The sequence below is a fragment of the Vulpes vulpes genome, chromosome 12 (assembly GCF_048418805.1).
Source record: "Vulpes vulpes isolate BD-2025 chromosome 12, VulVul3, whole genome shotgun sequence".
Taxonomy (NCBI): Eukaryota; Metazoa; Chordata; class Mammalia; order Carnivora; family Canidae; genus Vulpes; species Vulpes vulpes.
The window spans coordinates 120,916,932-120,932,204 of NC_132791.1; the positions used below are offsets into that span (position 1 = coordinate 120,916,932).

At 51.9% G+C, this 15,273-nt stretch overlaps 1 protein-coding gene across 5 annotated transcripts in view; it reads left to right on the plus strand.

Moving 5' to 3' along the window:
* The first annotated feature begins 7,618 nt into the window (after nucleotides 1-7,618).
* The window catches only part of DRD2 (dopamine receptor D2), a 63,566-nt gene continuing 55,911 nt past the window's right edge, over nucleotides 7,619-15,273 (plus strand). For 2 of the 5 annotated variants that reach the window (XM_026006870.2, XM_072729779.1), the window contains exon 1: nucleotides 9,805-10,309. In XM_026006870.2, the coding sequence (XP_025862655.1) occupies nucleotides 10,188-10,309 (122 nt within the window). In that variant the 5' untranslated portion in view covers nucleotides 9,805-10,187. Of the gene's footprint in view, nucleotides 7,853-9,412; nucleotides 9,608-9,804; nucleotides 10,310-15,273 lie in introns of those variants that run through there. The other 3 variants (XM_072729786.1, XM_072729780.1, XM_072729783.1) reach the window with 3 other exon arrangements.

A 15,273-nucleotide genomic window follows, 5' to 3' on the forward strand; every position in this document is an offset into this window, starting at 1 on the left:
TCTCCTGTCTTTGGCTTACTTGTAATTTAGTTTACTCATAAATGACACTTAGTTGTGGTTGCTCATGGTCCTTGCCTCCCCCAGTCTCCCCCTGTATCAGTTTCTGCTCCCAGGGCCAATTGAAAAATTCTTTCTAGAGAATGTATAGCTAAAATTCCTAAGAGTGACAGTCTAATTGGTCCAACGCATCATAATGATCTCAGCTGAGAAAGAACTTTTTAAGTCAGATGACCTCACGGTTGGCTGTGCTGAGTTGTCCCACTATGAGAGGAACAGTTTCTCACTGAAAACAGCCCTTGACTGTGTAACTGTGCATCTCATCTGCATCCTCTCTGTCCATATTTGAAGCTCCCAAAGGCCAAGGCCTTGATACTGAGTAGTGCTTCTTCCCAAGACTTTGTTCCTCCCTCTTATGTCACTCCTGAGGACTGGGGGTAGACACTGAGTATTAACAGTGGGGGTCCAATGGCCCCATGTTTGGAGAGCAAAGGGAGGTAAAGCCTGAAAGCCAGGCAGTGTCAGGCAGCACTAGTCAGCTGAAGTCAACTCCAGTCTTTATTTGTACATAGGTGTTTAGATCGAGACCACTGGATGTCATCTTACCATATTTCACTGTGTACAGTTGTAGAAGGAGACTTTCCCTCATATAAGAGGTTTAAATAACACCTGAGAGCCTTTAGCTAGGCAGGAAACTGTCCCCCTCTGCATTGGGTTATGCTGCTTTTCAACTGTACATCTGATCCAGGTCTAATTTCTGTCCAGATTGCCACAGTCTGGTCACTGAGCAGTGCTCAAGCCAAACCAGAATGGTCCCATGCCTCCAGCGTGTCCATCCAATTCCCAATGAGACTCTGTAGTCTGGGAGGGCTGGAGAGCTGGTTATTACAATGCTGTACACGAGGCTTGGGAGGTTAATGCAGCCAGAGGAAGTAAGCTAGGAGGAGTGACCTGGCAGGATCCAGAAGGTATAGTCCCTTAGGCTGCGGATTACTGTGGGCTGGTGTTGGAAACCGAAGACCAACCTTGAGGCCAACCTCACCTCAGCTCAGGGCATCCCGCCTGAGTCCTTTTAGGGAGCTCTAGGCCAGTCATGTGTCACGGTCCTTGGTGTGGTCAGCAGAAATGGATCCTGGCTAGCTTAAGCAGGTTAGGAAATTGAGTAGAGGACAATGGTGGGCTCCCCAGAACAAAGACCTAAACTTAGAAGACAGGCAGCCACCAAGGCAGGTGTGGTGAGAGGAAAGAGACACAGCATCCATACAGCCACCTCGGGGCACACCAGCCACCCCACAAAGGACCCTAGAGATCTTTCACTGTAGAGTCACAGCTCCAGGGTTAAAGTTGAGATGAGGGCATCCAATTGGCTGAGCCCAGGTCACATGTTCATGGCCTGCCTACCAGGTGGTGGGGTGAGGAGAGACCCTTCTTTTAAGTTATAGGTGAGACTCATGGTCACTAATCCCATAGATGATTCTCGCAAAGGGGGAGCAGGATTGGATGGCGGACAGCCAAAAATAGAGCCAAATTCTTCTACTGCCTTGAAGCTATTCACTGGAATTAGTTGGAACTGCTTTTTATTCTACTGAGCTTTCTAACACCTGCAGCACTGTTTGGTCTTGTGGAGGGGTCTGTCCCTGGTTCTTGTTCCTGACCATGACTGACTCCTCTTATCCCATCTTGCTCTCCGCAGCCCCTGCCCTGAAGCCCGGTTTTCACTTCGGGTGCTCTACCAGCCTGAGTCTCTGCAGGAGACAGATGACACACTCAAATGGGGTAATTTGAGAAGAGTTTAGTAAAGAAGACTGTTACAAAAGTGGAGGCAGGGTGCAGAGAAACCAGAAAGGATAATGCAGCCTCTCAGGACTCATGATAATGGGACTCCATTACCACTGGTGGGGCCTGAAGGGGAGGGAGACAGAGGCAGAGGCAGAGGCAGAGGCAGAGGCAGAGAGAAGCCAGATGAGAGCACAACTAGTGGAGCCGGGCCTGGGAAGACCAGCGAGGAATTCCTGGGGTCAGGCATTTCAGATGAAGGGAGCAGTGTGGGCATGGCCCTGGACGGGAACCTGGAACGTGCATCTAGAACACAATGGACAATTCTGATGTGTGAGGAAGATGCTTCTACTTGAAAGTAGGCAGAAGGCATTTCTTTAAACCCATCCCTCAGTTTGGTCCTGCAGCTGAAGGACCCAGGTTTACAATTGCTTCTCTTCCCTCTTCCCATGATCTCTCCCTCACTGGAAGAAGGGGCCAGCTGCTGTTTTGTCTTTCTCCCGTCTTTAAGGGCTTGTCTTGAATCACTTCCCAGCAACCCAGCTCCCCCCCGGCTCCCCAAATCTGTGGGCAGACCCACCTGCCATCAGATCCGTCAGAGCCCAGGTGACAGACCTGGAGACCCTCTACGAGACCTCACAGAGGCACCCCCATCATTCCCAGTGGCCCCTTCCCCTTCCTCCCCGGTGGACCCCAAGTACTTGGTTTCTTTCACTGTAATAATAGTTCTTCTTCTGAATTACTTACCCACTATTTATGCCTAATTATTATGTGGCACAATAATGATATATATAACACTAAATGTGTCAGGTTAACTTGGCTCCACGTCTTGCTTCATTACAACAACACACTGGCTTTCTATACCCTTAGTGTTAAACTTCTCTGGGCTTCGGCTCCCATGTAATGAAAATGAGGGGTACAGATTAAATTAGTGACTCCCCATCTGGCTGGTGTTCAGAACTACTGGTCGGTGTTTTAGAAATACAGAACCCTAACACCTGCCCTTACATTCTGACTTAGTAGATCAAATCTGTGTTTTCTCTCTTCATTTCCCGGGTCTTTCTATGGCATCCAATTCAAGGACTGACCTTTGAGAAACTCTGGAGCAGATCATTTCCCAAACTCATTTATTCATTCATTGATCATACACTTGAGAGGGCTGAGCTGAGGCTGGGACAGAGGCAGGGGACAGATATGGAAGACTTCTAATTTACTTTAACAAGATTAGAATTCATCTCAAAGATGACAGAAAAGACTTTGGGGTGTTCAAAGCAGGGGAGGCATGATGGGATCTATGTGTTAGAAACAGCATCTTTGTGCAGTGTGGAAAATGGGCTGGAGGTGGGAGGTCGGGAGAAGGCTTTGGTCATTATCTGCCTGAGGTGATGGTGGTGACCTAGACTGGAGTGATGGCAGCGAGGGTGGAGAGTGGGTGGCAGAGAGGGTGGACAGATCTGGGTGGCATTCAGAAAGTGGGATGGACAGGACTCTGGTTTCTTTCTTCCTTTGGATCTGGGATGTAGGGATTATTGCTGCTTGGTTCCATAAGCCTCTGTCCTTTCCTAAGCCAGAGGACCCCTCACTGGTTGGTTCTTGGTCAGCTCCATGATGGGGAGATGCCCCAGGTTTCAACTCAAGAGCTGATGACTCAGAGGCAGGGAGAGTGGAGCATCCATTCTAGAGGCTGCACCAGTAGCCACAACTTTCAGTTTCCAGAAGCAGCGTAAGGGAGCGCCAGGGGGATACAGGGTCTGATGCCAGCAGCAGTGGCCCTGCCACATCTGGTGCGCTGGTTTACTTACAGCAACTGAGCTCACTGGACTGCTGTGTAGGCTTGGTTTCAGCTAAAGACCTAATAGCATCAAGCTCTTCTGTTCCTGTCTATTTTACAAGCCTGGCTCTCTAATCTCCCCTGTGATTCTGTGAGCTGTTACAGTATTTTTGTTGAATTCCTTTTCTGCTTCAACTCCCCAGATTGTATGCTTCTTATGTCCACGTTCCCTTCCTGATGTACCCTGACTATATCAGAGGCAGAGAGGGCATGAGCAGCTGGGTACAGTCCTCCACCACAGCAAACACATGCAGAGGAGCAGGTTGTGAGGAAGAGAATCCAAATGCTGCTGGTTGGCTTAGAGACTAAAAATAGGCTCCTGATTCGCTCACCCTCAATGCAGAAAGCCTGGGTTGAGCTTTTCTTCACTATTGAGAGCTTTCCCCAAACTGCACAACTCCATTCAAAACCCTGAGTGGTGGAATGGTCCTCGCATTTGCAAACTGTTGGAAAATTATCATCTGAATTGTCTGCTCCCACCTTCTGGAAGGTGGGGAGGTTTAAGAACCCTGTCAAGGCTCTCTGGAATTAATGATATTCTCGATATCACAAGGCTACTTACTAGAAGGTCAATGAGACAACTGATGACAAAGTGCTTTAACCTCTACAGAAAAGCTGAAGAGGGGTGCCTGGGTGGCTCAGTCAGTTAGGCATCTGCCTTCGGCTCAGGTCATCTCAGGGTCCTGGGATCTAGCCTCACATCAGGCTCCCTACTCAGTGAGGAGCCTGCCTCTCCCTCTCCCTCTGCTGCTCCCCCTGCTTGTGCTCTCTCTCTGTCTCTTTCTCTGTCAATTAAATAAATGAAATCTTTTAAAAAAAGAAGTCTGAAGAAATCCAAGGCAGTACCAGTTGTGTTTCCTCAAACACAACTTCACAAATTCTATATAAATGGATTGTTTTAAGTTCCATCAATTTCCCATCTATCTCATTTCCAAGATGCTTTGTTTCCACACATAGAGCAACTACAGTAGCCACTGAAACACAAGGTTTCTACATTTTTTATTGTAGTAAAATTGCAGCACATAATTTACCATGTTAACTATCAGGAAGTGTGTCATTCTGTGGCATGACATACATTCACATTGTATGCACCCAACCACCACAATCTTTTGTCTCCCCAATCTGAAAGTTAGTGCCTTTTAAATACAAACTCCCTACTCTTTCCCTCCAGCCCCTGGCAACCACCCCTCGGCCCTGACTCCTCTAGAAGTGGAATATATATGTGGAATCATACACTATCTGTCCTTGTGTGACTGGATCATTTTACTTAGCGTAACGCCCTCAAGTTTCATGCATCTCGTTGCACGAGACAGGATTGTTCTTACTCCATTTGCAATGCCCCTGAGAATGATATGGTGGTGATCCTTCTGAGTCAGAAGAGGTATGGGGCAAAAAGAAATAAACACACCCCTTTTCTACTTTATGACTTGTCTCTGAGTGCTGAAAAGCTGCACTCTGTAGCCAGGTTATTCCATTGTATGTACAGACCACATTTTGTTATCCATCCACCATTCAGTGGACGCTCGGATTGCTTCTACCTTTTGGCTTCTGTGAATAATGCTACTATGAATATGGGTGTATGAATAAGTGTGTATTTTTTAAAGGTTTTATTTATTTATTCATGAGAGACACACAGAGAGAGAGGCAGAGACAGGCAGAGGGAGAAGCAGGCTCCATGCAGGAAGCCCGATGCGGGACTTGATGATCTCCAGTCTGAGGATCACGCCCCGAGCTGAAGGCAGACGCTCAACCGTTGAGCTACCCAGGTGTCCCAAATAAGTGTGTATTTGTATGCCCTCTTCCTGATAAGCAATTAAATAAGTTTATAATATAGATGCTTACATTTATATCTGTTTTTGTAATTCTGAAGAATTATAGAGTAGACTTTCTTAAAGTAGGTCACACCTGTATTCTTTACTGTTCCCAAATAGGAGGATGCAAAGATTATCTACAAATGTCTATTTCACACAGACATGCACAAGCCCAGAATAGTCTTCCAGGAAGGAGATCATTCTCTAAGGGTGAATACACATGCAGAGGTCAACACTCTCTGCTCTTCTGCCTTGGTCGGAGACCGTACCCCAAACCTGTGTCTCCTTCCCACCTCTTCCTCAGGCGTCCTACCCTCCCTCACTGGGGTGGCCTTGCACTGGACCGTGACTCTCTGCAGCATCGGTGACCAAGACTCCTGCATCTCTCGAAGGCTTTGGGCATTTGGAGAGAAATAACAAAGTATAAAAAGGGTGTGTTTATTTTCCTTTTGCCCAATACCTCCTCTGAGTCAGAAGGACTGCCACCTTATTGTTCTCAGAGTTCTCTGTAAATGGATTAAAAATTAAATGACAGAAGATGGGAAGATGAGAGAAGAAGAAATTACTGGAGCTTAAAAACAGGGGCTCAGGGATCCCTGGGTGGTGCAGTGGTTTAGCGCCTGCCTTTGGCCCAGAGCGCGATCCTGGAGACCCGGGATCGAATCCCACGTCGGGCTCCCGGTGCATGGAGCCTGCTTCTCCCTCTGCCTATGTCTCTGCCTCTCTCTCTCTCACTGTGTGCCTATCATAAATAAATAAAATAAAAAAAATTAAAAAAAAAAACAAAAAAAACCCAGGGGCTCAGTTTTCTTTTTTTTCTTTTCTTTCTTTCTCTCCCTCCCTCCCCCCTCTTTTCTTTCTTTCTTTCTTTCTTTCTTTCTTTCTTTCTTTCTTTCTTTCTTTCTCTTTCTTTCTTTTTCTTTCTTTCTTTCCTTCCTTCTTTCCTTCCTTCCTTCCTTCCTTCCTTCCTTCCTTTTTTAGATGTTCTTTATTTATTTGACAGAGAAAGAGAGGGAGCCAGAGAGCACAAGAGGGAGAGGAAGAAGCAGGTTCCCTGCCTGGGATCATGACCTGAGCTGAAGGCAGACACTTAACCGGCTGAATGGCCCAGGTGCCCCGACAGGCTCAGTTTTCATCTGCAAAGTAGGTTAAGAAATCTAGAATTGGAACATCACACAGAGGGTGTTTGCATTTCCTTCAGTGCTTCTCTAGCCGAAGTCTTCTGTAAGAGGGGAAAATGGGCAAACATGGACGGAGCACCAATATGTATTGGTTGTCATTCCTGCTGAATCTTCATGCTGATACTGCAGTATGGATCTCTACCCCCATTTTACAGCTGAGTAAACCTAAGATCAGAAATACTCAGAACTTTCCCAAGGTCCCTGAGTTTAGACGTGAATGAAGTCTCATGTGACTCCATTTCTGCTCTGCTTCTGACTGCACCCCCTCCACCCTGTGATGGCATTTCCCTTGGTTTCGCTACAGAATTTTCAGAAGGGGGGCTGCACCAGTCTCTGGGTACATCAGAGTTTGACAGAAGCCAGCAAGGGACTCTCCTTCCAAGCTCCATCCAGGCCTCCTTCTCTACCTCAGAGGTAGCTCTTGGAGCACGGGGGAAAGTTCTAGATCTTCCTCATTCTCTGTTGGCCCAGTCCTTTGTTTGCTCCTTACCTTGGACCAACAAAACCACCACCTGCTTCAACCCATCTTCTACCCCCAACACCCATTGGCGGGGGCCATTTGCTCACCACTTTGAATAGAAAGGTACAGATAAAGATTTAGGTAGCACATCAGGAAAAATTTCCTGACTGAGGCCCAGGGACATATAGATGAGAACGCCAAAAGGGCTCTTGTGTCCCCCCCCTTTTCAGGAAAGCCAGAAGGCAAAGGGCCACCCTGCCCCTGCCTGGCCTACTTGGACTGGATACAGTTCAGCCGGGAGGCAGGGGAGGCGCCGAATGACCTCCAGAGGGCCCTGGCAGCCTGGGAAGTGGGAGCCTACAGGAAGCCGCCTGCCGCTTGGCCGCAGATGCTCCCTGTCATAAATCACTCTGTGCATCTGTTTGCTGTGCTGCTTGTTTAAAGAGCGAGGCGTTTGCTAATTGAAAACTAAAGATCCATCCGTCTCACTCACAGCCAGCATGAAATCCACTCAGCCGTGCAAGATTGGGGTAAAAGCAGCAGCACGGAGCGATGGTGTCCTTGCATTGGTGCCCCCCATGGAGGCCATGCTGCTCCCCTCTGCCTCCTGAGTGAGCCAGGCTATCCCCCTCCACTCCAGAGCCAGGGGGGTGCCCAGATTACAGTTTGTCTAACATTTCCTCCTCTACTGTCCTCCATGCTGCCAGAGAGAACGGTCTTCTTAGCCCCAATTGAAGGATGGAGAAAGTGAGACTCGGAGACAGTAAACTACTTGGTAGCCAAGATCACACAACTGGTATGTGACAGAGTCGGGACACCAGTCCAGGTCCTCTGACTGGTCGGGAGAGGGGGTGGCTGTCCACTGGGTAGCTGTCCCTGGCTGGCTGGACAGAGGTGCTGGGTTAGAAGGCACCACTTCTTTCCTTAAGTGGATTAAACCTGGGAAAGAATGGCCTAGGGGTAAATGAGGGGAAACACCGATGATATCTGCAATGTTTCATTGCTTTAAAAGCCTATTTCGGGAAAAAATAAATAAATAAAAGCCAATTTCGGAAATGCTGGGATTCCTGATTGCTGGAATATCTCTCTATCAAACCTGCGTGGATGGGGGCCAGGCCAGATCCACAAGATAGTGCCAAAGGCAGGGGGCAGGGGGAGAGGCACCATGTGCTCACTTACAGCTGCTCCCCTTCCCCAGCTGCCTCCAGAGATGGCTGTATTTGAGAAAGGTGCTGGTCTGCCCCCGGACGGACTGGGGACTGGCCCAGCACCGGGTCTCTGTGGAATCTGGCAGGGCGAGAGGGGTGCTCAGGCCCTTCTGTGACCGTGAGGGTCACTGGAAGAAATACAAACCTAATCTTGGGGCCCAGAGTGGCTCGCCTCCGCCGAGATGGACCGATGGTGGGCTGAGCGCACCCAGTTCTTTGTCCATGCGACTCCCTCTGCCTGGATCGGGCGCTGCCTTCTCCCCGGGGACGGGATTGCTTCTTCAACGGCAGTGCCGGCGAGGTCTCCCTCGATTGGGCCCCACGGTTGAGCCGCGGGTGCCGTGGTGCTGTGCTACCCCACAGGTGTTTCCCGGAGGTCTCCACCGCCTCGGTGGGACAGGGGAGCTGGGACCTAGCGCACTCCTCTCTGGGACCCTGGAATCCCACACAGAGCTTGGCAGAGGGAGCACAGTCAAGAACTGATTGCTGAAGACTGCACCTCCCTCCCGTCGGGCTGGAGCCCCGAGGCCCCCTTCGGAATTTCCGCTTCAGGTCAACTCCAAGCAGGTTTTCCCCTGGAAGAGTCAAGCACGCGCCCAAGGTTCCAAGACCACAGGTCCTAAAGGGACCGAGGCCCTGACCACTCCTCCTTCCGCGGCTCCCTGGATGGGCGGGCCCCCGACCCCGACCCCGACCCCGACCCTCGGACTTCGCGGAGGGAGCGAGAGGCGGACGCTGCGGGGGCTTGGCCAGATGCACCGGCCGCCCGGATGCACCGGCTCACGCTGGGGGAACGCGGCGAGCGCAGGCGGCCGACGACCGCTCCGTGCCCGCCCGGCGCCCACCGCCTCCCAGCCGGGGCTGGCGGCCTCCCCCGCGGGCCTGGGCGCACGGAGCCCGCACCCCCGCACCCCCGCGCACAGGGCGGCGGGGCGGAGCCTGTCCCGGGGGCGGGGCCCGGGGTGCCCCGTGGCCCGGGCGGCCCCGCCCCCCTCCCGCGCCCCGGAGCTCCCGCGCCGCGAGGCCGTCCGGCCTCAGTGCCCGAACCGGCCGCCTCCCGCGCGCACCGCGCCGCCTCCGCCTCCGCGCCCGGTCCCCGGTCCCCGCGCCCGGTCCCCGCGCCCGCCCCGCCCCGCAGGGCCACTGCTCCCCGCGGGCCGGAGCCGGCCAAGCGGCTGCCCGCCGGGGCTCTGAACCGCGCGGCGGGGCCGGGAGCCGGGAGCCCGCCGAGGGGAGCGGGGCCCGGACGGCTGCCAGGGGGCGGGCGCGCGTGGATGCGGCGGGAGCCGGAGGCCTCGAGCAGCCGGCGCCGTCTCTGCCCCCGGGCGCCCTATGGCTTGAAGGTAAGCGCGCGGGATGGGGCGGGCGGCGCGCGCCTGGGACCACAAGTTTGGCCGCCCCGGCGCCGCCTGCCCGGGCCGATGCGCTCGGCTCTCCCGGACTCTCCGTCGGGCCATCCCCTGGGCCTCCCCCTCGCCGTCCCCCGCGCGGCCCGGACGGGAATCGGGGCAGGGGGCCTCCCCGCCGAGCGCCCCGCCCAGCCCAGCCCTGCGCCGCCCGGGCTCTGCAGGGTCGCCGGCTCCCCACCACCGCGCACCGGGCACCCGCGTCCGGGGCGCCGGGGCGCGCGGCCAGAGTTTCCGACCGCCGCGGAGGGAGGAGGGCGGTTGCCGGCAAGTCCGCATTTGTGAGACCCGAGACTCTCCAGTGGCAAGGACGGAGGCCCGGGGCGGGGGAGGCCCTCCTGCCCCCACTCCCGCGCCCCGGCGTGCCGCTGTCCTCGGTGCTGAACCCGCGTCCCTCGCCGCCGCTCGCTTGGAGATCCGATCCGGGAGGGGCGGAGGCTGGGCTCTCGACCCATCTGCACCTGGGAGTGGGGGTGATGGCTGGGGCAGTCGTGGAGGGCGACCCTTCGACTCTGGAATGGACCAAGAGCCTCGAGAGGGTCGTGTGCGGAGACAAGAGGCAGCGCTAAGAGCCAGACAGCGCGTCCCCATCCCTGTCTGCGCAGGAGGCCCGCGAGTGGTTCCTCTTGAAGAGCGGAGGTAAGAGGGTGCGTGTGCGTCTACACAACAGGCTTCGCCATGGACACGAGTCACAGCACTGCAGCTCCGCAGGGACAGGCCCTTGCTTTCAGCCACAGGGAAGCTATCTGAGCAAGTAACGTTGCCCCACCTGACACCCCACTACTTTTTGTGCTGGGGGCTCCTGAGGTTGGTGAGGTGCAAGACGCTTTGAGAATCCCTCTCCAGTTCCCTCTGAAAATCCTATCGTTTCTGGATTTTGACCGGGATGTGAATCTTTCAGGCTAAACCTCACTCCTTCCCAGGAACTAGATGATCAGTGATTTTTTTCCCCCCCCGGGGATGCAAATGTTCTGCTGATCCCCGATTCATCTTGCAGCATTAGGACCACTTGAAAAATAATTCATTTTTCTCATGTCTCCTTCTATTGCTGCTATTTGATGAGGGCGGGCAGAGAGAGAGGCCTTGGTGAATGTGACCAGGTGCAAGAGAACTAGTGGGCTGGTTTGCTGGGTCCCAGCCCCCTGCCTTTGACTTCTTTACTTAGCGTTCAAGATTTCTGGCATATCTGATGGGGAGGGGGACAGGGATTGATGCTATCTCTGAAATCAGACATTTGAGAGGGTTAGACGTACAGCCAAGTGAGGGCCAGGGTAACCTCAGCCTTGGTCTGGTGAAGAACATTCTGAGTTCCTTCTGCCTTTTCTGCACAGCCTGGGGATGAAAGGTGCTAAGAAAATGGGAGATTCTGATTTGTCGGAGAGGTCCGGAGCAGCATTTCTCTAATGGTTGTTTTCTGTTTTAATGAACTCCCTGCCTCTGAATCACCTGGGAAGCTGGTTAAAAATGGATTTTTTTTGTTGTTGTTCTTCTCTGAAGGACTGCTGAATGAGAATCTCAAGCTGAGACCCAGGAATGTATGCTTTAACAATATTTCTAGGTGATCCATAAGTACATGGGTTAAGAAATCATCTCTCATAAAAGTTCATACTTCTTTGACTAGAGGGAACGTGATTAAGGTCTTTATAATTGACTCTTTTGCCACCTGCAGTTTATTACATTAAGTTCTTCAGGTGTGGGACTCTTGGTGGAGGGACCACCTCCAGATTCAATCCCTTTGCCAAAATAAAGTATATAGCCTGGTCTTCTGTCCTCCAGGATCCTCTGGATGTTTTCTTATTTCTAAAACAGATTTTTTTTGGCCTCTAATAATCACCAATATGGCTTTCGGTTGACCTGTGTAAATAGTAACTGCCCTCCTCTGGGGGCCAACCCACTGTGTTCCTCTTACCCTCCCTTTCTGGGGGAATTATTGTCTTTCGTTATGTAGGTGCTGTGGTCTGCTAACTCAACTGCTCCTGAAATGCCAAGGAGTGATTAGTTCAGCTTAGTAGCACGTCATGTTCCCCACGGCTGGTAGCCACTCGTGCTCTGCTGACAGTGACATATTGGCTATATTGATTTAGTTCTTGTGCTCTATAAGCTAGCAAGCTTGTAAGGGTGATTATAAGGCCAGTAACGATGCTTGTGGGCTAGTTTTCTACCTTTACCTGAAAGGTTGGGTTATTTCTGTCTAGGACGTGCACTGGTGTAGGAGAAATTGAACTCGAGAGAAACCCTCTGTTTCTCCTCCTACCAGGGGAAACAAAGGGAACCGAGGGTCTCAAAAAAATATGGCCTCATATTCACCTGGGATTGACGTGCTGAAGCTAGCTTGGTCTGAGGCCACTGGTCCCTGAGTAAACATGTGTAAGGGGAAAGACGTGTGGACTTGGCCTGGAAAGAGCTGTCTTCATCTTCCCTGCAAGTGAAAGTCATATTTTGGTGTTGAGGAAGAAGCATGGCTGTGAAAATAGCACAGTTTATGTGTGTGTTGGGGGGGGGTGTTTGTGTGTGTGGGGAGGATAATGAGACTTTCTTGAGCCAACTCTGTCTTTTCTAGTGACTCATATTTTCTGACCTGCCAAACCCCCATTTCTCCCTCCCTTGTGGCTTAATACCTATGAATCTCCAGCAGTGAAGGTGTTTCAGCCACTAGGAAAGGAGAGGAGACTCAAAGTTGAGATTTTATCATGTTGGAACCCCAAACCCTATCTCCCAGAGTCAGGTTATATATCAGGGGTGACAGTAACCTGAGATTTGAGGTCTTGGAAAGAACTTAGCATTGCTGCTTAGTCTGTGTCATTTCCCCTGGGACATCGTTACCAGGACTTTCAATCCTCAGATTATTTGGGCTCTTCAGAGGTCATTCTGAATGCTCCTCGCCCCTAAACAAGGCAGGTTTTCTCTTAGTCCAGAAATATGGCACTCTCTCTCTCTCTCTCCCTCTCTCTCGTTACCAAAGTGCTCCCAAAAAGGAGTGGTGTAAGCTTTCTAGTCCCAAGCTCCTGGGACTGGGCTAGGCAACCAAAGCTTCTCCATCCTGCTAGGAGCTCTGCTTAGCAGGAGAGCGTCCTGCATCTAGGAAATGCTTGGAAGCCACAGGCAGCAGGAAGGGCACTGCTTGTTTCAGCTTTCTCTGTATATGGCCTCTCTCTTAGCTAAACCCAGCACCATATTTCCCCTCCCTCACCCCCACTCAGGCCTCTTGTGGCCCTGGGAGGGTGCCAAGATTTGGCTTTGGGATTATGTATAAGCTCTCCAGCTCTCCAGGATACTAAATGCAGCCACCAAGGGTGAACAAGTTGCTTATTTACCAGTTCTGGGTGGTAAGCTGATATTATCTCCAGCCTTTTAAATTACTCTAATTGTGTTAGAATCCAACATTAATACACCTCTGCCTCTCCACTGTCCCTATCACCATTGTAATCGAAGGTTGCTTTCTTATTTTTTTAAACAATAGAATCGTATTATTTAAATGCATAGGTGTGGAAAATAGCTTGATTATAGTGTCAGTACGTGTGGGTGGAGGAGTAAAACTACAAGACTCAGCCACTTGGTTTGTTCTTATTTGGGTCCAGAGAAAGGAGAGAGACTTGCCCTTGTGGACTGTACATTTCCCCTCTTCTTGTCCTTTTCACCTCAATCTGATAAATGGGTTAAATCAACACCCTGGGCAGCTGGGATGTCCCCTGGGAGGGCCAGCCTCCTCTTTCCCTGGGAGACATGGGAATGTTTCTCTGCAGAGGAGCAGAGGCTCCTGCTGGCTTCAGCGTACAGGGAGGAGCCAGAGATGACGCCCTGGGGCCTGGGGACTCCCTCTTCCCCTGGGCAGAAGATGTTGCTGCGGTGTCCCAAACTCAGGGACCTGGAGGATGCACAGGGGTGGGGGAGGATCCAAGAGAGTGTGGGGCAGTGAATGAGGATGGGAGCCGAGGAGAAGTTGGCTCTTTGGGAGTCCCTGGAAAAGCTGATGTTAAATACGTATGTAGAAGACATCAGCTTGAGGCAGTTCAGGCAAATTTGCTGTAATCTGATGGCACCTGCAGGGATTTTCACGTTTCCCAAGAGGAGACAGGGGAATTCTTTGCTGTCTACAGTGATGGGTAGGGGAGGGAGACAGGACCCCTGGCTCTCCCTGGAGCACTCTGAGTGATGTCAGCCTGCTTCCAGACAGAGGATAGAAGGGAAGTCAAGCAGACTCAGCCCCCAGGGGCCCATCAATAGGCCTGTAGCCAGGGCAGTCAGGCCTTTCAGGGCGCTGCAGCTCGGCACAGAGCAGCAGCCACAGCCCCGAGGACACTCTCCTGCAGATGTCTACGAGCCAAAGTGAGTCCTGGGGCCTGTCCATCCATCACTGGGCTCCTTCAGAACATGCCTGCCCTGCTCATTTCCACCCCCGCCTTGTTGTCATTGTTTGGATTCTAAGTGGCTCAGCAGGGGAAAGGCATTAGAAATGAAATTATTTTTGTTACACGCTGTATAATTGCCTTCTCTCCTTCCTGTTACCCCAGGCAGCAACATCACTAGCAATTCCCCGGGAACCCTTGGTCTGGGAAAGTTCCTTAGAAAGACTGCTTTTGACAAGTGGTCCTGCTCACCAGTCTCTCCATTGCTGGCCTCATCATCCCAACAGCTAACATGTATCGTGCATTTGCTGTGTACAGGCTACTGTGCTGAATGCTTGCCACGCATTTTTTATTTTGACTCTCGATCTTGTCACCACCCTGTGGAATGGGCAATGTCGGTATCCCTCTTTCCCCAGAGGAAGAGGTGTGGGTGTGGAGAGGTAAGTGGCTTGCACAAAGTCACAAGGCCAAGATGCAGGGCGGAGACTCAAAGCCAGACTGTCCGATGCTAAAGCAATGGCCCTCTCTGACCTCTGTAATTGGCATACAGAATAAAAGGGAGGAGAATAGGGCTACCAAGGCACTTTCTTTGATAAACTGAAGTGACAGCAGCCTTAACACGTGAGATCAGGAAGGGAGGAGAGAGCAGAAGGAGAAGAATGGGTGAAATAACCTCTTGGGAGTCTTAAAGTTGAGGACTGCCTGAGAAGTTGTTCTGTGCCTGGGTCTCACTCCTTCAGTGAAATGCACTGGGAATGAACCTTAGCAAGCAATGGGAACAGAGGAGAGGGGGCGGGAGCAGAAGGAGGCAGAGTCACCTGGGTCTTCTTGCTCGAGGGAGGGCAGGAGAAGCTGTGGACTCACGGAAAGGCTCGCTTCCCCGGGGAAGCTAGTCTGAAACTGTGATGCGTCACCTCATATCTCTTGGAGGTGAACGGAACTGTTGCAAAGGCTGCAGCTCAGACTTCTGCCTACCTTTTGGCCTTTGGTGTTGCTTTCTCACTGCCACAGGATCTAAACTTGTCACATCTCCAGGACCAAGCGTCTTGATTTTAGGGTGAGCGGGGAGGAGGGGGATGGCCTGGGATCCTGCACGGATCTGGGACTAACTCATGAATGCTGTCCTAGGGGATGGGCTGCTCCCTGCTTTTCTGCTGGACAGAGGTGATAGAGGCCTGGGTGTCCCTGTGCAGGGCACTTACCCTGTGCATCAGTTTCTTCGGGTATAAAACAAAGGAACTTTCTAATGCTGCCCAC